Genomic DNA, 21,472 nt, shown 5'->3' on the forward strand with positions numbered 1-21,472 from the left:
TTGCTCCTGAATCTCCTGAGTAATCCCTCAGAAATACCACACATAGATCAATGGATTAAATTGACTCCATATAAGATTTTCTTTTTCTTTTTTTTTCTTTTTTTTTGAGATGGAGTTTTGCTCTGGCACAATCTTGGCTCACCACAACCTCCACCTCCCAGGTTCAAGTGATTCTCCTGCCTCAGCCTCCTGAGTAGCTGGAATTACAGGCATGCGCCACCACGCCCGGCTAATTTTGTATCTTTAGTAGAGACGGGGTTTTACCATGTTGGTCAGGCTGGTCTTGAACTCCTGACATCAGGCGATCCTCCTGCCTCGGCCTCCCAAAGTGCTGGGATTGTAGGCGTGAGCCACCGTGTCCGGCTCCACATGTTATTTTCAACAAGGATACCAAGGCAATTTAAGGAAGGGAAGAGTAGTCTTTTCAACAAAGACTGGAACTAGAGATGCACACAGAAAATAATGAATTGAGTTCCCTGCCTCTCACCATATACAAAATCAACTCAAAATGGATCAAACACCTAAGTGTAAGCATAAGGCTTAAAACAGTAGAACGTTTAGAAGGAAATGTAGGCGTAGATCTTCTGGACTCTATAGTCAGCAATTGTTTCTTAACTGTGACATCAGAATCGCAAGCAACAACATCAAAAAAGAAAATTGGACATAAATTGTAAAACATAAAACACTGTGCTTCAAAATCCAAGAATGTGAGGAGCTACACAAAGAATGAGAAAAATTGTTTGTAAACTATGTATTCGATAAGGGATTTGTTCTCTAGAATATATAAAGAAGTCTTGCAACTCAAAAATAAAAAGCCCAACAAAAATGGGCAAAGTAACTGAATAAGTATTTCTCTCTTTTTTTTTTTTTTTTTGAGACAGAGTCTCGCTCTGTCGCCCAGGCTGGAGTGCAGTGGCCGGATCTCAGCTCACTGCAAGCTCTGCCTCCCAGGTTCATGCCATTCTCCTGCCTCAGCCTCCCGAGTAGCGGGGACTACAGGCACCCGCCACCTCGCCCGGCTAGTTTTTTGTATTTTTTAGTAGAGACGGGGTTTCACCATGTTAGCCAGGATGGTCTCGATCTCCTGACCTCGTGAGCCGCCCTTCTCGGCCTCCCAAAGTGCTGGGATTACAGGCTTGAGCCACCGCGCCTGGCCACACAATAAGTATTTCTCAAAAAAAAAAAAGTATACACACGGCTACTAAATACTTGAAAACATGTTCTATATTAATCAAGAATATGCAAATCAATCAGGAGCAGTAGCTCATGCCTGTAATCTCAATACTTTGGGAGGTCGAGGCAGGAGGATTGCTTGAGCCTAGGAGTTTGAAACTAGCCTGGGAAGCAGAAAAAAAACTATGTAAATCAAAACCCCAAAACACCAATGAAATATCAACTCATACTATTTAGGATGACTAAAATCAAATAAATACACAATAACAAATTTTGGATAGGATTTGGAGGAATAGAACCCTACATATATTGATGGTGGTACTGGAAAATGGTAGAGCTATTGTGTAAACAGTCTGCCAGTTCCTCAGAAGAATACAGAGTTACCATACAATGTAGCAGTTTTAGTCCTAGGTATATTCTCAAGACAAATTAAAACCATAAGTTCTCACAAAGCTTGTAGGCAAATATTTACAGCAGCATGATTCCTGATAGCCAAAAACTGGAAAAGAAAAACTCCAATTGTTCTTCATTTCATAAGTAGATAAGTAAAATGTGGCATATCTACACAGTGGACTATTATCTGGTAATATAAGGAAATGAAGATCTGATACAAGCTATAACACAGATCAACCTTGAACACTATTCCAAGTGAATGAAGCTGGTACAAAAGATCACATATTTATGATTCCTACTACGTGACATTTCTTCTCATATAAAATTTCCAATGTGGGCTAATTTATAGAAACTGAAAGTAAATTGTTTCCTAAATTGAAGGGTGGCAGGAGGTGGCCAAAGGCTGTAGGCTTTCATGCTGGCATGATGAAAATGTTCTAAAACTGACTGTGCTGAAGGTTTCATAACTTTGTGACTACATTAAAAACCACTGAATTTTACACTTTAAATGAGTGAATTGGACGGAATGTGAATTATATACAAAGTTGTTACCAAAAGAAATAAAAAAAGAAATACAGACTTTTCAACAGGTAAAACTGAGAGTATTTGTTGCTAGCAGATCTTCTTTATAAGAAATGTTAAAGAAAATTCTTGAGAGAGAAACAATAGGACAGAATCAGAAATTTGTATCTAAACAAGAAATGAAGAATCAGAATTAAAGTTAATGGAAGCAAAACCATTTTTTTCTCATAGTTTCTCTGAAAGATAGTAATAATGTTATTATTATTATTATTTTATTTTTTGAGATAGAGTCTCGCTCTGTTGCCCAGGCTGGAGTTCAGTGGCACGATCTCAGCTCACTGCAGCCTCTGCCTCCCAAGTTCAAGCGATTCTCCTGCCTCAGTCTCCCTAGTGGCTGGGACTACAGGCGTGTGCCATCACGCCTGGCTAGTTTTTTATTTTTTTATTTTTAGTAGAGATGAGGTTTCACCATGTTAGCCAGGCTTGTCTCAAACTCCTGACCTCAAGTGATTCGCCTGCCTCGGTCTCCCAGAGTGCTGGAATTACAGACATGAGTCACCATGCCCAGTCAGACTTCAAGTTTGAAGGGTAGAGTTTCAAAGAATTTGAGGGCATATTTTTAAAACACCATGACTGGCACTCTGAATACAAATTGCTTATATTTCTACGTCATGCAAAATATCCTCAAGAAGCCACCCAAATTGCTTGAGCCCAGAAGTTGAAAGGTGCAGTGAGCTATGATCATGCCTCTGCACTCCAGCCTGGGTGATACAGCAAGACCCTGTCTCAAAAAAAAAACAAAAACAAAAACAAAAACAAAAAAACAAAGCTCCAAAGTCTCATTCATTTGTAGCACCAACTACTACAGGCCAGGATTTCCCCATGTAAATTGAACCCACTGTAGATGAGGACAGCTTTCTCCCGGCACTCTCACTCTCTAAGCCAGCCCGTCAGTGTGAGCGAGCCACCTGGAAAACAGATTCTTCAGCCCCAACAAGCCCTCAGAAGACCACAAGCTCAAGGAAAAACCAATCCAAAAGCACTCAGTTAAGCCTCTTCCGAATTTCTGACCCTCAGAACCTATGAGTGATGTTTACTATTGTGGTAAGACGTTAAGGCTTGGGGTAATTTGTAATACAGTCATTGAAATCCAGTATGAAAGGCTTTTGGTCATCCTTTTAATTAATAAGTTGATATTAAAAAATCCATGCCATGGATGTTGTAGGCATGAAGAAACTGGGATTCCTGGTTTTTTTTTTTTTCCTTAATTTACCATTGAATAGTCAGATGTTCCATTAAAACATTGACATTGAATGCTTTCTAATGTGGCAAGAACTGCATTTTGAACTCTCTCAATTGCTAAAGCCATACCTGTAAGACTAACATTCCATCATTTCTCACCAGTGTGGACTGTCTGATGATGAATGGTGAGCTCGTACTCTTTATGGTCTTAGACTTTTGTGCTCCTATGAATTCCCTGATGGGCTTTAAGGGCTGAACCATATCTGAAGGTTTTCCCACACTGCTTACACACATAGGGTTTCTCACCAGTATGAATTCTCTCATGTTGAACAAGGTTTGAAACACGACTGAAGGCCTTCCCACATTCTTTACATTCATAAGGTTTTCCACCAGTATGAATTTTCTGATGTTGTGTAAGGTAGCCATACATTTTAAAGGCCTTTCCACATTCTTTACATTCATAGGGTTTTTTATCAGCATGAATGCTCTGATGTGCAGTAAGGTGTGAACTACGTCTAAAGGTCTTCCCACATTCCTTACATTCAAAAGGTTTCTCATCATTATGAATACTTTGATGTAGAGTAAGATTTCTATAGAAAGTAAAGGTTTTTCTACATACCTTACATTCATAGGGTTTCACACCAGTATGAATTTTCTGATGTTGATTAAGATATCCATGCAAGCTAAAGGTCTTTCCACATTCCTTACATTCATAGGGTTTCTCACCAGTATGAGTTTTCTGATGCTGAATAAGGTTTGAGCCAGTACTATAGGCCTTCCCACATTCCTGACATTCAAAAAGTTTCTTACCAGTGTGAATATTCTGATGTCGAGTCAGATTTCTAAACAAAGTAAAGGTTTTCTTACACTCCTTACATTCAAAGTGTTTCATGCCAGTATGAATTTTCTGATGTTGTTTAAGGTAGCCATACAAGCTAAAGGCCTTTCCACATTCCTTGCATTCATAGGGTTTCTCGCCAGTATGAGTTTTCTGATGTTGAAAGAGTTTTGAACCAGTAGTATAGGTCTTCCCACATTGCTTGCATTCAAAAAGTTTCTCACCAGTATGAATATTCTGATGCCGAGTAAGATTTCTATACAAAGTAAAGGTTTTCTTACACTCCTTACATTCATAGGGTTTTCCACCTCTATGAATTCTCTGATGTAGAAGAAAGTATGAGGCAGTCGTATAACCCTTCCCACATTCTTTACACTCATATGGCTTTTTACCAGTGTGAACACTCTGATGTACAGTAAGTTGGTGACCTCTTCTAAAGGCTTTTCCACATTTCTCACATACGTATGGCTTCTCATCAGTATGAATCTGCCCATGTTCAACAAGATTTGAGCGCCTACTAAAAGTCTTCCCACATTCCTTACATTTATATGGTTTTTCGCCAGTATGAACTCTCTGATGAATTCTAAGGTGTCCACCTTGACTAAAGGCCTTCCCACACTCCTGACATTCATAAGGCTTCCCACCAGTGTGAATTCTCTCATGTTGAGCAATGTGTGACGCATATATAAAGGCCTTCCCACACTGCCTACATTCATAGGTTTTCTCACCAGTATGAAATCTCTGATGCACAGTCAGCTGATAACCACTTTTAAAGTTCTTCCCACATTCTGTACATTCATAGGGTTTCTCACCAGTATGAAATCTTTGATGGAGAGTAAGTTGATAACCACTACGAAAGTTCTCCCCACACTCTTTGCATTCATAGGGTCGCTCAATAATATGAAACTTGTGATGTAGAATAAGTTCATAACCACTACTGAATTTCTTCTGACATTTCTTACATTCATAGAGTTTCTCTCTCTTATATATGCTCTGAAGTTGTGTAGAGGATATACTTGTTTCATAAGTGGGTACTTCTATGTAGCTGATTATCTCACACTGTAAATCCAAATCTGAAACAAAAGAGGACAATGAAAAAAATTTGTATTTCTATACCAGAGAACAAGAAACTTTATGAAACAAAGAAAAAGCAACCCTCACAATAAGTGAATGGCATACAGAATTCAAAAATATGGTTATGAAATTTGAAAAACGCCAAGAAGAGTTCAGAGATGTATACGAGTTTAAATAAGATAGTGAAATTACTGATTGAGGACATAGGTAACATTTAGGTGGGGCCAGAATTTTTGACAAGCTTGTTCCAAATCTGCCATCTTGGCACTGTCAAAGACCAAGTGAATTAAAACTGAGAGGAGAAAAACCTTCACATCTTTATTTTGAACCTATCACTGATTTAGATGCAGGTCAGTGTTTAAGAATACATCCTTTAAGTTCCTCAAGTGATTTTTCATTGTTCTTAGAATAAAATACAAATCCCTTTCCAAGGACTGCTGCTTACCTAGGAGGCCTCATGTAAAACAACTAACTCTTTGCTTTCTATTCTCTATCATAGTCCCTCTTTGCAATATCAAGAATATAGTACAATTGCCCCTTGGTATCTGTGGAGGATCAGTTCCAGGACCTCCTGCGGATACCAAAACCCAATCCAGCTACAGATGCCCAAGTCCCTGATATAAAATGGCATAGTATTTGCACATAACCTATATGCATCTTCCTGTATACTTTCAATCATCTGTGGATTACTTACAATACCTAATACAATGTAAATGCTATGTGAATAGCTGTTCTACTGTATTACTGAGAAAATAATGACAAGAAAAAAGTCTGTATGTGGTCAGTACTCTCACAATTTAAAAATATATGTTTGATCTGAAGATGGTTGAATCCATGAGTGCAGAAGTCATGGATACAAAGGGCCAACTATACAACTTCCCACAACACTTAATGCTGTCCACAGACTGTTTAACCCCTCAAGAGTCCTTGGACTTAGACATTTCACAGGTTGAATCCTTCTCATCCTTTATGTTTCAGGGTAAATGTTCTTTCTTTAGAAAGGCAGTACCTGCTAACTCTGTCTGTCTCTCTATCTTTATCTATCTATCTATCTATCTATCTATCTATCTATCTATCTATCTATCTATCCATCCATCCATCCATCCATCTAGCTATCAATCAATCAATCATCAAGACAGGGTCTTGCTCTGTCACTCAGGCAGAAGTACAGTAGCCCAATCATAGTTCACTGCAGCCCTGTACTCTTCTGGCTCAAGCGATCTTCCCACTTCAGCCTCTCAAGTAACTGGGACTACAGATGCACAACAACACACCTGGCTCATTTTAAAATTATGTGTAGAGACAGGGTCTCACTGTGTTGCTTATCCACCATGATCAAGTCAGCTTCATCCCTGGGATGCGAGGCTGGTTCAACATACACAAATCAATAAACGTAATCCATCACATAAACCGAACCAAAGACAAAAACTACATGATTATCTCAATAGATACAGAAAAGGCCTCTGATAAAATTCAACATCCCTTCATGTTAAAATTAAAAACTGGCAATAAACTAGGTACTGATGGAACATATCTCAAAACAGTAAGAGATATTTATGACAAACCTATAGCCGATATCATACTGAATGGGTGAAAGCTGGAAGCATTCCCTTTGAAAACCAGTATAAGACAAGGATGCCCTCTCTCACCACTCCTATTCAACATAGTACTAGAAGTTCTGGCCAGGGCAATCAGGCAAGAGAAACAAGTAAAGGTATACAAATAGGAAGACAGGGAGTCAAGTTGTCTCTGTTTGCAGATAATATGATTTTATATTTAGAAAACCCCATCATCTCAGGCCAAAAACTCCTTAAACTGATAAGCAACTTCAGCAAAGTCTCAGGGTACAAAATCAACATGAAAAAATCACAAGCATTCCTTTACACCAACAATAGACAAGCAGAGAGCAAAATCATGAATGAACTCCCATTCACAATTGCTACAAAGAGAATAAAATACCTAGGAATGCAGCTAACAAGGAATGTGAAGGACCTCTTCAAGGAGAACTATAAACCACTGCTCAAAGAAATAATAGAGGACACAAACAAATGGAAAAACATTCCATCCTCATGAATAGGAAGAATCAATATCGTGAAAATGGCCATACTACCCAAAGTAAATTATAGATTCAATGCTATTCCCATCAAATTACCATTAACATTCTTCACAGAATTAGAAAAAAACTATTTTAAATTTTATATGGAATCAAAGAAGACACCGTACAACCAAGACAATCCTAAGCAAAAAGAACAAAGCTGGAGACATCACGCTACCTGACTTCAAACTACACTACAAGGCTACAGTAACCAAAACAGCATGGTACTGGTACCAAAACAGACATATAGACCAATGGAGCAGAATAGAGACCTCAGAAATAACACCATGCATCTACAACCATCTGATCTTCGACAAACCTGTCACAAACAAGCAATGGAGAAAGGATATCCTATTCAGTAAATGGTGCTGGGAAAACTGGGTAGCTGTATGCAGAAAACTAAAACTAGACCCCTTCCTTACACCTTATACAACAATCAACTCAAGATGGATTAAAGACTTAACTGTAAAACCCAAAACCATAAAAACTCTATAAGAAAACCTAGGCAATACCATTCAGTACATAGGCATGGGCAAAGACTTGATGACAAAAATGACAAAAGCCATTGCAACAAAAGCCAAAATTGACAAATGGGAACTAATTAAACTAAAGAGCTTCTGCACAGGAAAAGAAACTATCATCAGAGTGAACAGACAACCTACAGAATGGGAGAAATCTACCCATCTGACAAAGGTCTAATATCCATAAATGACATGGAACAAATTTACAAGAACCAAACAATACATCAAAAACTAGTCAAGGGATATGAACAGACACTTCTCAAAAGAAGACATTTGGCTGGGTGTGGTGGCTCACGCCTGTAATCCCAGCACTTTGGGAGGCCAAGGCGAGTGGGTCACGAGGTCAGGAGTTCAAGACCAGCCTGGCCAACATGGTGAAACCCTGTCTCTACTAAAAATACAAAAAAAATTAGCCAGGCATGGTGGCAGGTGCCTGTAATCCCAGCTACTTGGGAGGCTGAGGCAGGAGAATCACTTGAACCCGGGAGGCAGAGGTTGCAGTGAGCCGAGATGGAGCCACTGCGCTCCAGCCTGGGTGACAGAGTGAGAATCCATCTCCAAAAAAAAAAAAAAAAAAAGAAGACATTTATAAGGCCAACAAACACATGAAGAAAAGCTCAACATCATTATCAGAGATCATCAGAGAAATGCAAATCAAAACCACAATGAGATACCATCTCACACCAGTAAGAATGGTGATTATTAAAAAGTCAGGAAAAACAATAGATGCTGGTGAGGCTGTGGAGAAATAGGAACACTTTTACACTGTTGGTGGGAATGTAAATTAGTTCAACCACTGTGGAAGGCAGTTTGGCGATTCCTCAAGGATCTAGAACCAGAAATACATTTGACCCAGCAGTCCTATTACTGGGTATATACCCAAAGAAACATAAATTATTCTACTATAAAGACACATGTGCATGTATGTTTCTTGCAGCAGGATTTACAATAGCAAAGACTTGGAGCCAACCCAAATGCCCATCCGTGATAAACTGGATAAAGAAAATGTGGTACATATGCATCATGGAATACTATGCAGCCATAAAAAGAAATGAGATCATGTCCTTTGCAGGGACATGCGTAAAGCTGGAGGCCATCATTCTCAGCAAACTATCACAGGAACAGAAAACCAAATACCGCATGTTCTCACTCATAAGTGGGAGCTGAACAATGAGAACACACGGACATAGAGAGGGGAATAACATATACCAGGGCCTGTTGGGGGCTGGGAGGTGAGGGGAGGGAACTTAGAGGGCAGGTCAAAAGGTGCAGCAAACCACCATGGCACACGTATACCTATATAATAAACGTGCATGTTCTGCACAAGACTAATGATGTCACACAGATACACCAAGAAGGTAGGAAAAGGTTTATAACTCTCATCATGAGGCTTTCTAGAGAGCAGAGCAGCTCCCAAGCAGGTCATAAAACAACTTGAGAGATTAGGAAAAGGAGGCTGGCTTGGAGTTTGCATGGTGGTTAGGGCGTGGTGCTGGGTTGAGTGTTCCTGCTCATGGGATGGGGTTCATATGGTTTGAATGTAAAGGAGGGAGCACATAGGTTTTTTATCAGCTGGCCCAGAAGTAAACAGAAGGGGAAAAAAAGAGGAGTCGTCAGCAGTTAAACATCAAAAACACTCAGGGACTGGAGTGGTGGCTCACGCCTGTAATCCCAGCACTTTGGGAAGCCGAGGCAGGAGGACTGCTCAAGCCCAGGAGTTCAAGACCAGCCTGGGCAACACAGTAAGACCTCTTCTTTACAAAAAAAAAATTAAAAACTTGGCTGGGCATGGTAGCATGCACCTGTGGTCCCAGATATTTGGGAGGGCAAGGTGGGAGAATTGCTAGAGCCCAGGCGCCCAAAGCTGCAGTGAGCTGTGTTCATGCCACTGCACTCCAGCCCGGGAAACAGAGCAAGACCCTGTCTCACTCTGTCTCTCAGGCTGGAGTGCAGTGGTGCGATCTTGGTTCACTGCAAGCTCCGCCTCCTGGGTTCATACCATTCTCCTGCCTCAGTCTCCCGAATGGCTGACAATAGCACCCACCACCACGCCCAGCTAATTTTTTGTATTTTTACTAGAGACGGGGTTTCACCCTTTTAGCCAAGATGGTCTTGATCTCCTGACCTTGTGATCCACCCACCTCGGCCTCCCAAAGTGCTGGGATTACAGGCGTGAGCCACCGCACCCGGCCAGGAAATCCTTAAAGAAAAAAAAATACTGTCACTCCGGCTGGAGTGCAGTGGTGTGATCTTGGCTCACTGCAACCTTTGCCTCTCGGGTTCAAGCAATTCTTGTGTCTCAGCCTCCCAGGTAGCTGGGGCCACAAGCGCCCACCACCATGCCTGCCTAATTTGTTTGTATTTTTGGTAGAGATGAGGTTTCTCCATGTTGGCCAGGCTAGTCTCGGAACTCCTGGCGCCAAGTGATTCGCCTCCATCTGCGTCAGCTTCCCAAAGTGTTAGGATTACAGGCATGAGCCACTGCATCCAGCCAAGACTTTAATTTTTTTTGGGGGGGGCGGGGGTGGTGGGATGGAATCTGGCTCTGTGGCCCAGGCTGGAGTGCAGTGGTGCAATATCGGCTCTGCAACCTCCGCCTGCCAGGTTCAAGCGATTCTACTGCCTCAGCCTCTGGAGTAGCTGGGATTATAGGTACTTGCCACTATGCCCGGCTAATTTTTGTATTTTTAGTAGAGACAGGGTTTCATCATGTTAGACAGGCTTGTCTAGAACTCCTGAACTCAAACGATCTGCCCACCTCAGCCTCCCAAAGTGCTGGGATTACAGGCGTGAGCCACCGCACTTGGCAAGATTTTAATGTTTCAAAAGCAGTTTTAACCATCTCTATTTTCTAACGAACTACAATGTACATAGAGGATTTCTTAATAAGTGTTATAAATAATTTCTTTATAAGGGTTATAAATAATTCTGTATTTCTCTATTAACATGGTATGAAATAAGGAAAGCAAATTATCCAAAGTCTGATTAAGCAAAGACAATCCAAAGTCTGAGTGGAACATTTAATCAATAAAGATCCAGAACTTCATAGATACAATTCAAATACTGCAGAGCTCAGTTACTTTCCAGTCACACACAGATTGTTCCCAAAAACTGACCATATACTGGGCTATAAAGCAAGTTTCAACGTATTTCAAAGGATCAAGATCATATAGAGTATGTAGTCTGACCACAAAAAAATGTTATGCTAGAAATCAATACTGCAAAGGTAACTAGACAACATATATTTGGTAATTATATACTGCTTGTAGGTAATCAATATGCTGAACAAACAGTGCACTGTGATATGATAAAATAACAAACTTTGGAAAATGATGTTTTGACTGAAAATTATAAGGCCATACACTAAAGGAAGTATATACAAACACTACTAAAGTGAGTAAACTTGTTGCTCATGGGGGTACCGGTTAATTCAGAAGTGTGTTACATGTACACTGGAGTTGAACAGGTACATAAATAAATGGTGGATGGGGAGAGCCAGTTTTCTTGCTATCAGGGTAAAAAAGTTACAGATAAACAAGGCAGGAAGACTAGAATGCATTTTGTAGTACTGGATGAGAGTCAGAGACATTAGTATGAACTGATGTTTAGCTTCAGATACATACAAACAGATAGACAGAAAGACAATTACTAATATATGTAAGCATACATGGGTGAATGTGCATATATATCCGTTACCCAGACCTTGTTTTGTTTGTTTGTTTGTTTTTTGTTTTTTTTTTTTTTGGGGGGGGAGGATGGAGTCTTGCTCTGTCGCCCAGGCTGGAGTGCAGTGGTGTGATCTCGGCTCACTGCAACCTCTGCCTCCGAGTTCAAGCAATTCTCCTGCCTCAGCCTCCTGAGTAGCTGGCATTACAGACGGGTGCCTCCATGCCCAGCTAATTTTTGTATTTTTAGTTGAGACGGGGTTTCACCATGTTAGCCAGGCTTGTCTTAAACTCCTGACCTCGTGATCTGCCCGCCTTGGCCTCCCAAAGTGCTGGGATTACAGGCTGTGAGCCACCGTGCCCAGCTGACCTTGGTTTTTAAATCCTATTCTCCACTAAAAGGAACCACGCTCCCGGGAGAAACAGCTGATTCCAGGACCACAGGAGGGAGAAAACAAAATGAACTTGAAGGTAGTACCAGGAAAGAAGTCCTCAAAAAACAGAAGGATCAGGGTATTAAATGAACATAGGAACCAACCCAAAAGAGCTATCAATGTCTGAAGCTGAAACAGTATGGGTGGCAAAAGAAATAATGTAATATTTGATTATACCTTGAAGTATAAAAAAAAACATGAGTCTATAAATGAGAAGAAACAAATATTTCTTACAGAAGAATTCTAGATATTAGAGATTAAACTCTATGGAATGTAAAGCTTAATTTCTACTCCTGTGTACCTGCTCCCAGGGTGGGCTAGACTTAACAAGTTGTCTCTAAAGAATAGAGAATGGAAAAGGAAAAAATAGTACATTTGGAGTGAAAAAACCTGGCAGACACTGCTTTAGCCAAATGATAAAGGTTAATATCACCAGTGATGTCATGTACCCCAATGTAATGTGATGAAAAGCATACTTCACCTCTGTTACAGTCTTTCTAAAAACTACTACTTCCAGCCTAATTACAAGAAAAACAAGAGTTGGATTGGGAGATACACTACTGGCATGGTCTGTCAAGACAGTCAAAGTCATGAAAAGCAAAGCTGAAAAAACTGTCATAGAACAGAAGAGACTGGAAGATAAGACAAATATATACAATGTGGTACCCCTAACTGGATGCATCTTGGAACAGAAATATGAACTATACGGAAAAACTGAATGAAATCCCAATAAAGAGTCTCATGTCAGTTTCCTAGTTTTGACAAATATACTTTATGTAAGATGTTAACGGTGGTGGAAAGTGGGAGAGGTGTATACAAGAAATCTCTGTATTACCTTTGTAAATCTGTTAATTTTATAAATCTAAAATAATTCTACAATTAAAAAGTTATTGTAAACAAAGATAATTACCAGTGGTCTTTGCTTGGTTGGTGGAGAAAAGAAAACAAACAAAAATGATCATTACACACTACTTCTTTAATATTCTTGGCAAAAAATGTTTAATCTTACTCTAGTCATGAGGGGAAATCATCAAACCTATAAACCTGACATTCCTCAAGAAAACTGGAGTAGACACTTCAAAAAAACCAAACTCTAAGGGGTAAATGTAGTAGGGTAACATCAAGATAAAAAGCCTAAGATCTGGCTGGGCGTGGTGGCTCACGCCTTAATCCCAGCACTTTGGGAGGCCAAGGTGGCCGTATCACAAGGTCAGGAGTTCGAGACCAGCCTGGCCAATATGGTGAAACCCCGTCTGTACTAAAAATACAAAAATTAGCCAGGCGTAGTGGCGGGTGCCACCAGCTAACTCGGAGGCTGAGGCAGGAGAATCACTTGAACCCAGGAGGCAGGGGTTGCAGTGAGCAGAGATCATACCACTGCATTCCAGCCTGGGCAACAGAGCAAGACTTGGTCTCAAAAAAAAAAAAAAAAAAAAGGCTAAGACCTAAATGCAACGTATGAATACACAATGGATCCTGGAAACATTTTATAAATGACATTTTTAGAAACAGCATAACAAATGTAAGTATAGACTCTATAGTAGATAAGACTACATTACTATTATAATAATATTGTGACTTTGAAGGAGAATGTCTTTATTCTTAGAAGATGCACATAGTTAAGAGGTGAAATTTAATGACAACTGCTACTTAGCATCAAGTGAGCCAAGAAGAAAGGTGCATATATACAGAGAAAAAGTAAGGCAAAATGTTAATAACCAAAGATGAATTTATGTGAAGGGTAATTAACTGTATATATATTATATATTATACACATACATATACAGACATACACAAATACAGACTTTAAAAATATTCTCACTTGGCTTGATGATTTTCAAAATAAAAAGCTGGGGAAAGGAAGGAAAAAGCAACCCAGAATTTAAGGAGGTATTACCTAAATTCCCATATAAAATTATTTTGAACCAAATAATAGTATGTTTGTATCCATTTATATTTGATGGAGTGAAAGAAGTAGAAAAACAATTTATAAAGCAGATATAAATACATATGAGAAAAGAAGAAAACTTGAAAATTGATGACCTATAAGCTGGAAAAAGTGCAACAAAATAAACAAAAATAAGACAAAAGTCCAGTAATTAAAAAAAAAAATAGAGTTCACAAATACCACAGAAGAGCCACAATGGCAAATATTTTATTTCAAACTAATGTTACTGATGCAATTCTTTCAACACTGATGAAGAAAAAAGTAAATGCTACAATATCCAACCTAGTGCTACCAGGTACCTCAGCTGTAGCTCTCCACACTGCACAAACACAGTAAGATGGCATTATGATAAAAACATGTTACTAGCTTGCTTGAAATGCATAAAACTCTAAAAAGCAGCCACTGCAAAATCAACACACAGAACACTTGGACAATTCTATAAGCATTACATAATTTGCATCAGTTTTTAAAAAGCACAATGGAAACTGAAGGTTCAGATGTTTTTTTCTGGAGTGTTTCTTCAGACTCTAAGAGGGGGTAAAAGGGTACATTCCCTCACCACAACACATGTATGAAGCTAATGAAACACTTACATCCAACATTATTTTTTATTTTATTTTATTTTTTTGAGATGGAGTCTCCCTTTGTTGCCCAGGCTGGGGTGCAGCGGTACGATCTCGGCTCACCGCAACCTCTGCCTCCTGGGTTCAAGCAATTCTCCTGCCTCAACCTCCTGAGTAGCTGAGGTTGCAGGCGCACCACCATGCATCGCTAATTTTTGTACTTTTAGTAGAGACAGGGTTTCTCCACATAAGCCAGGCTGGTCACAAACTCCTGACCCCAAGCGATCCGCCTGCCTTGGCCTCCTGAAGTGCTAGGATTACAGGCATGAGCCACTGCGCCCAGCCATCCAGCGTTAGAAAGGACAATGAAAAAAAAAAAATTACAATCCAATCCCATTCATGAAACCTAAAAAAAACATTAAAAGTTCAGATATAATTGAAAAGAGATAAAATATCAACACATGATGACCAAATTGGATTACAGCATGCAAGTTTAGTCAAGTAATAGAATTCAACACAGTACAGAATAATGGAGGAAAAAAATCATATGAATTATGTCAATAAATGCAGAAAGAATGATTCCTAAGCAGAGTTTTAGCAATTGTATAAAAAAGGAAACCACCTCCATGTGAAAGAGTATTTATATAAGTTTTTAAAAAACATACCTTAGCCAGGCGCGGTGGCTAATGCCTGTAATCCTAGCACTTTGGGACTCTGAGATAGGAGAATTAGAGCAGTAAGCCGAGATCACACTACTGTACTCCAGCCCCCGGTGACAGAGCAAGACTCAGTCCCAAAAAAAAAAAAAAAAAAAAGTCAACTGCCTTTTTCTTGTGGAAAATGACAAGCTGAATTCATATGCGAATACAGAAGACTCAGAATAGCCAAAACAATCTTGAAAGACAAGAATCAAGTATCAGTACTCATACTTTGTGACTTCAAAACTTTTTCTAATGCTACAGTAAATCAAGCAGTATATAGTACTGACAGAAAGACAGTGTGTGTATATATGCATATGTATATACACACACACAGGTACATATATCTCAAATTTATGATTAATTCATTATCAAAAAGGGTGCCAACAAAATTCAAAGGAGTCTCTTTAGCAATAGTGCTAGCACAACTGGATATTCCCATGCAAAAGAATGAAGCTGGGCATCTACCCTTTATATCACATATGAAAATTAACTCAATGTGGATCAAAGACCTAAAGGTAAGAGCTAAAACTACTAACTTAGAAGATAACATAGAAGTAAATCATCATAACCTTGGATTACAAAAGTTTCCTAGATAATAATATCAAAAGCACAGCAACAAAAGAAATAATAGAATGGAATAGAATATTATTCAGCCATAAAAAAAGAATGAGTATTGACACCTCCTATTATATTGATGAAACTCAAAAACATGCTAAGTGAAAGAAAGTCATTCACAAAAGGCCACATGTTGTTTGATTCCTTTTTTATATGCAGAATAGGCAAATCTATAGATATCAGAGAAGATTAATGGTTGCCAGAGGCTGAGAGTGGGAGGACAGGGAATGACTGGCATGGTGTATGAGGTTTCTTTTCTTTTTTTTTCTGAGATGGGGATTTTGCTCTGTTCCCTAGGTTGGAGTACAGTGGCATGATCATAGCTCACTGCAGCCTCAACCTTCAAGGCTCAAGTCATCCTCCCATGTCAGCCTCCTGAGTAGAAGGCAAAGGTTAAAAAAAGGTATCTTAATCTTGGTATCAAAAAATTTGGAATTAAGGGCACAAATTACAAAATAGACCAAATGGCATTCCATAATGTTAAACAATGAAATAACAATGAATTAAAAAGTTAGGAACAGCCACACAACATAACACCTACTATCAAATCAATCTTCAAACAAGAACAAAAAGATTTCTAAAAATAAAAAGTAACTAATTAGAGGTAAAGAATGACAGTCTCAAATCAATGGAATAAATCTATTTTATTTATTTATTTATTTTTGAGATGAAGTCTAGCTCTGTCACCCAGGTTGGAATGCAGTGACGCCATCTCGGCTCACTGCAAGCTCCACCTTCCGGGTTCATGCCATTCTGCTGCCTCAGCCTCCTGAGTAGCTGGCACTATAGGCGCCAGGCACCATGCCCGGCTAATTTTTTGTATTTTTAGTAGAGATGGGGTTTCACTGTGTTAGCCAGGGTGGTCTTGATCTCCTGACCTCGTGAGCCGACCGCCTCAGCATCCCAAAGTGCTGGGATTACAGGTGTGAGCCACCACGCCCAGCCCACACTGGAATTATGATGTCATAAACTCAGCCCCATCCCAACTAGTTCGCTTTGTTTTGCAAAACCTGCCTTAAAAATTACCCAGTTGCAGGGCGGGTAATATATATATATATATATACATATATATATATGTATAACCCAGTCGCTACTTTTCAGTGGAGCATGTTTTTAAAAAAACAAAGCAGCTTAGCCGTGGTGGCTCATGCCTATAATCCAAGCACTTTGGGAGGCAGGGGCAGGGGCGGGTGGATCACCTGAGGTAAGATGTTCCAGGCCAGCCTGGCCAATGTGGTGAAACCCCATCTCTACTAAAAATACAAAAATTAGCCAGGCGTGGTGGTGGGTGCCTGTAATCCCAGCTACTTGGGAGGCTGTGGCAGGAGAATTGCTTGAACCTGGGAGGCGGCGGTTGCAGTGAGCTGACATCTGGCCACTGCACTCCAGCCTGTGCGACAGAGCAAGACTCCGTCTCAAAAAAAAAAAAAAAAAAGGAAAAAAAGTTACCCAGTCTAGTTCTAAAACCTGATAAGTAACTTTCCTGGTTTCTTATTTTAAGATACTACTGCTACTCTTTCAAGAGGTTGTTCTCCCTTTTTTGCAATAAATCTAATAAGCTTAGCTTTGCTAGATGAACAGAAATGTCTGGTAATTCTTGGAAGTCAACAGTATATAGAAACCCTAGGAAATAACTTATGAAAAATGTTGTTAAATGTAGAAAAATAAATATTTTGAAACAACATAAAAACATAACAAGTAAGTCCAGCTCAGAATAATACAAAGTACCAGAATAATGAAGATATATCAGGAAGGCTGATCTTTTCAGACAAAAATCAGTTGCTTTCTAATATATCAATAATAACTAATTACAGGCTGAGCAAGGTGGCTCACACCTGTATTTTCAGTACTTTGGGAAGCCAAGGCAGGAGGACTGCTCGAGCCCAGGAGTTAGAGACCAGCTCAGCAACCTAATGAGACCCCCATCTCTAATAAACAAACAAACAAAATAATGAATCACACAATATAGAAGTATACAATTACATATTATAGAATTATATGTTATACAAGTTCTTAATCTCTGACAAGAACATAGCACCATTACAAATTTATAGCAATATCAGAGAACAATTTCTTTTACATCAAGTAAAAGAATTCTATTTTAATTGACCTGAAATTTAACTGTAACTCAAAAGTTTAGAAAAACTTAATAAACTTTAAAGGGTTTTTAAAAACTATCATTTTTCAAATTTCTTTTAAAAAATTATAGTTTAAGTTAGAATGTAAAACTTACATTGTTGGTTTCTTTATCCTAATTTAATAATGGCATATCAACCTTAACTGGTCTTTGTCCATTTTCACTACAACTGGATAAATGATTAGCCATTACTGCCAGTGTGGCAATTCCTTTAGTTTGAAATGGAGAAAATTATTTTTCTTAGCTTCATTGATAAGAAATGCAAACTATGAAGACTGACATTGTTCACACACTTGATTTGGAGTTTTCAAATTTGTATAAAGCTTGTTCTGGTGTTGCAGCTTTGAAAGAAAAGGAGGATACTCCAGAGTGATAGGCCACATTGCCACACATACATACACAGCTGCCAGTTTCTCTGAGTTAAGAGGGCCTAGCACTAAGAGGGTCCAGGAACAATTAGCATACCTAAGCCTAGATCTGGATTTCTAAATGGTGTTCCCAATAGGAACTGGTGCTCCATACAGAAGTGGCTGATTCCAGGGCTATGGCAGATAAAATATAAGATAATCCTAGATTAACAACTTGTAGTGCCAGAAAATAAGAAATCCTCACCAAAGGATGGGGGTAGGTTGAAAAGGCACAGGAGCCAACTTGAAAGAGCTCCAAGTGGCCAAAGCAGAAGAAAAATAAGGATAGTACTGGATTATAACTCATGGAATAAACATCTATGAGTCCATATTGATATAAATAATTGAATAAATAGAGGAATAAGGGAGTATTCCTTCTTACAGAAGAATTCCAGCTAATGGGCCAGGCACCGTGGCTCACGCCTGTAATCCCAGCACTTTTGGAGGTTGAGGTGGGCAGATCACGAGGTCAGGAGTTCGAGACCAGCCTGACCAACATGGTGAAACCCCGTCTCTACTAAAAATACAAAAATTAGCCAGGCGTGGTGGTGCATGCCTGCAATTCCAGCTACTCAGGAGGCTGAGGCAGGAGAATCACTTGAACCTGGGAGGTGGAGGTTGCAGTGAGCTGAGATTGTGCCACTGCACTCCAGCATGGGCAACAGAGTGAGACTCTATCTCAAAAAAAAAAAAAAAAAAAAAAGGCCAGGCGCGGTGGCTCACACCTGTAATCCCAGCACTTTGGGAGGCCGAGGCAGGCGGATCACAAGGTCAGGAGATTGAGACCATCCTGGCGAACACGGTGAAACCCCGTCTCTACTAAAAATACAAAAAAATTAGCCGGGCGTGGTGGCAGGCGCCTGTAGTCCCAGCTACTTGTGAGGCTGAGGCAGGAGAATAGCATGAGCCTGGGAGGCAGAGGTTGCAGTGAGCCGAGATCGCACCACTGCACTGCAGCCTGGGTGACAGAGAGAGACTCTGTCTCAAAAAAAAAGGTTCCAGCTAATAAGTGCAGGAGGTTAACACAAAATCATCAGTAGGCAAATGTTGCATTAAAGATGGGTGCAAGCAGGCCAGGTGCAGTGGCTCACGCCTGTAATCCCAGCACTTTGGGAGGCTGAGGCGGGTGGATGACCTGAGGTCGGGGGCTCAAGACCAGCCTGGCCAACATGGTAAAAACCCATCTCTACTAAAAATACAAAAATTAGCTAGACATGGTGGCATACGCCTGTAATCCTAGCTACAGCGCCTGTAATCCCAGGCTGAGCCTGAGAGGCGGAGGTGCCAGTGAGCCAAGATAGCACCACCGCATCTGCACTCTAGCCTGGGTGACATAGTGAGACTCTGTCTCGGAAAAAAAAAAAAAGAAATGGTATAAGCAAAATCTACTGTTGGAAGCTAAAATCTGGGGCAGGGATGGGGGACTGTAAAAGTTGGAGGAGAAATAGGATATCTATATTGTTTTCCTGGGACTCACAAAATAATACCACAAAACGAAGTCTGCAAAAGCATCCTCAGAAGCAAAAGTTTTTTCTCGGACCTTCTCTTGCCCTCCTGTCTCTCAGTCTCATTCTCTCCCGAGGCTAACCATAGCCTCTTCTCCAAGGCAAGTCATGGAAACCAGAACTCCTTGTACCCAAAGCCATTCATAAAACCTAAAAATATTACTCTAACTTTCCCCTGCCTTTTTGGGTAAAAACTGGCCATAAAAAATTACGTGGCTTACTTTGTTTGACTGTTGGTCATAAGACCCCCATTCCAGAGAGGGTCGCCCATTCTAGAAGGAAGGAATACGTGTTCTGAGAGGCCAAGAAGAAACTAGACAAACAGGCATTGCTGGGTTTCCCTACTCAGACTATTAGCATTAGATCACATCCTTTTAGTCCAATCCTGTTTCTACATAGCAGTCCATACTTTGTTAAATCTAAGCATAAAAATAGGTAATTTCCCCTGAATCTTTGGATCTTCTTTCTAAAGGCTCCTGTGTCATGAAAAAGTATGATTAGATCAATTCGTACGCCTTTTCTCCTCAATCTGCCTTTTGTCAGTGATTTTCAGTGAACCTTTAGAGGGTGAAAAAGAAGTTTCCTTGGCCCAGACAGATACAATTATGGAAAGCATCTCAAACAAGTTATATCATATTAGCATTGCCTAAGGCACAAATTCTTATTCCACCAAATTATCATATTAGCACTGCCAGTGGAACAAACTGTCATAGTCTCCTCATGTGATACAATGAGAGGAATAGAACATCACCTGGGGGCAATTTTTCAAAATATGTTTGGCTTGAATTTAATCATAAGGAAGTGACAAAACATTGCAGATTGTAGGACATTCTAAAAAGAAATCAAGTGGACTGGACTTTGCAAAGATGTCAGTTTCATGAAGGAAGATGCTCTGAATTAAAGGATAATAAATAGGTTTGGTGAGTAAGTATGACAGATGTTCCTTGAGTTGATCCTAGATTTTAAAATTTATATAAGGACATTATTGGGATAGTTGGGAGATATTTGAATTTTGAATTTGAATGTGGACTGTATATTTGATAATATTCTTAGAGTATTGTGATATCACTAGGGTAATGTGGGCAAAGGGTTAACAAAACATTTTTTAATGTTCTGTTATTAAACATTAAACAGAATGGGAATCCCATTCGCATAAGGATGTACTCTTAGGCTAACTCTCTAACTCTGCTTCCCTAAAAACAGAATGTGTTGACTATGTTAATTAAGTTTCATTATTTATGGTAACAATGACCCTGATAGGCAAGTTGCACCTGAGATTGTGGACTAGGGGCTAGATAAAGAGAACACCATATATGGGGTTTATTTGACTACAACATTTCTTTTTAAAAGGGTTCATGTCCTTGAAAGACCCTGGAAGCTATGCCTAGAGAATCCTCACACCAGATATTGTATCAATCTATGGAGCCGGTTTTTTTTTTTTGAGACAGAATCTCGTTCTGTCACCCAGGCTGGAGTGCAGTGGCGCGATCTTAGCTCACTGCAACCTCTGACTCCCTAGTTCAAGAGATTCTCCTGTCTCAGCCTCTCGAGTAGCTGGGATTACAGGTGTGTGCCACCATGCCCGGCTAATTTTTTATATTTTTGGTAGAGATGGGGTTTCACCACGTTGGCCAGGCTG

At 39.8% G+C, this 21,472-nt stretch overlaps 1 protein-coding gene across 6 annotated transcripts in view; it reads right to left on the reverse strand.

Moving 5' to 3' along the window:
• Positions 1-3,351: 3,351 nt before the first annotated feature.
• The window catches only part of ZNF573 (zinc finger protein 573), a 55,511-nt gene continuing 37,390 nt past the window's right edge, over positions 3,352-21,472 (reverse strand). For 5 of the 6 annotated variants that reach the window (XM_011952365.1, XM_011952364.1, XM_011952369.1 and 2 more), the window contains one exon: positions 3,353-5,241. In XM_011952365.1, coding sequence (XP_011807755.1) covers positions 3,539-5,241 — 1,703 coding nt within the window. In that variant the 3' untranslated portion in view covers positions 3,353-3,538. Of the gene's footprint in view, positions 5,242-17,076; positions 17,199-17,619; positions 17,713-21,472 lie in introns of all 6 variants that reach the window. The other variant, XM_011952367.1, reaches the window with a different exon arrangement.

The sequence above is a fragment of the Colobus angolensis genome, unplaced genomic scaffold (assembly GCF_000951035.1).
Source record: "Colobus angolensis palliatus isolate OR3802 unplaced genomic scaffold, Cang.pa_1.0 Scaffold34, whole genome shotgun sequence".
NCBI classification, from domain to species: domain Eukaryota; kingdom Metazoa; phylum Chordata; class Mammalia; order Primates; family Cercopithecidae; genus Colobus; species Colobus angolensis.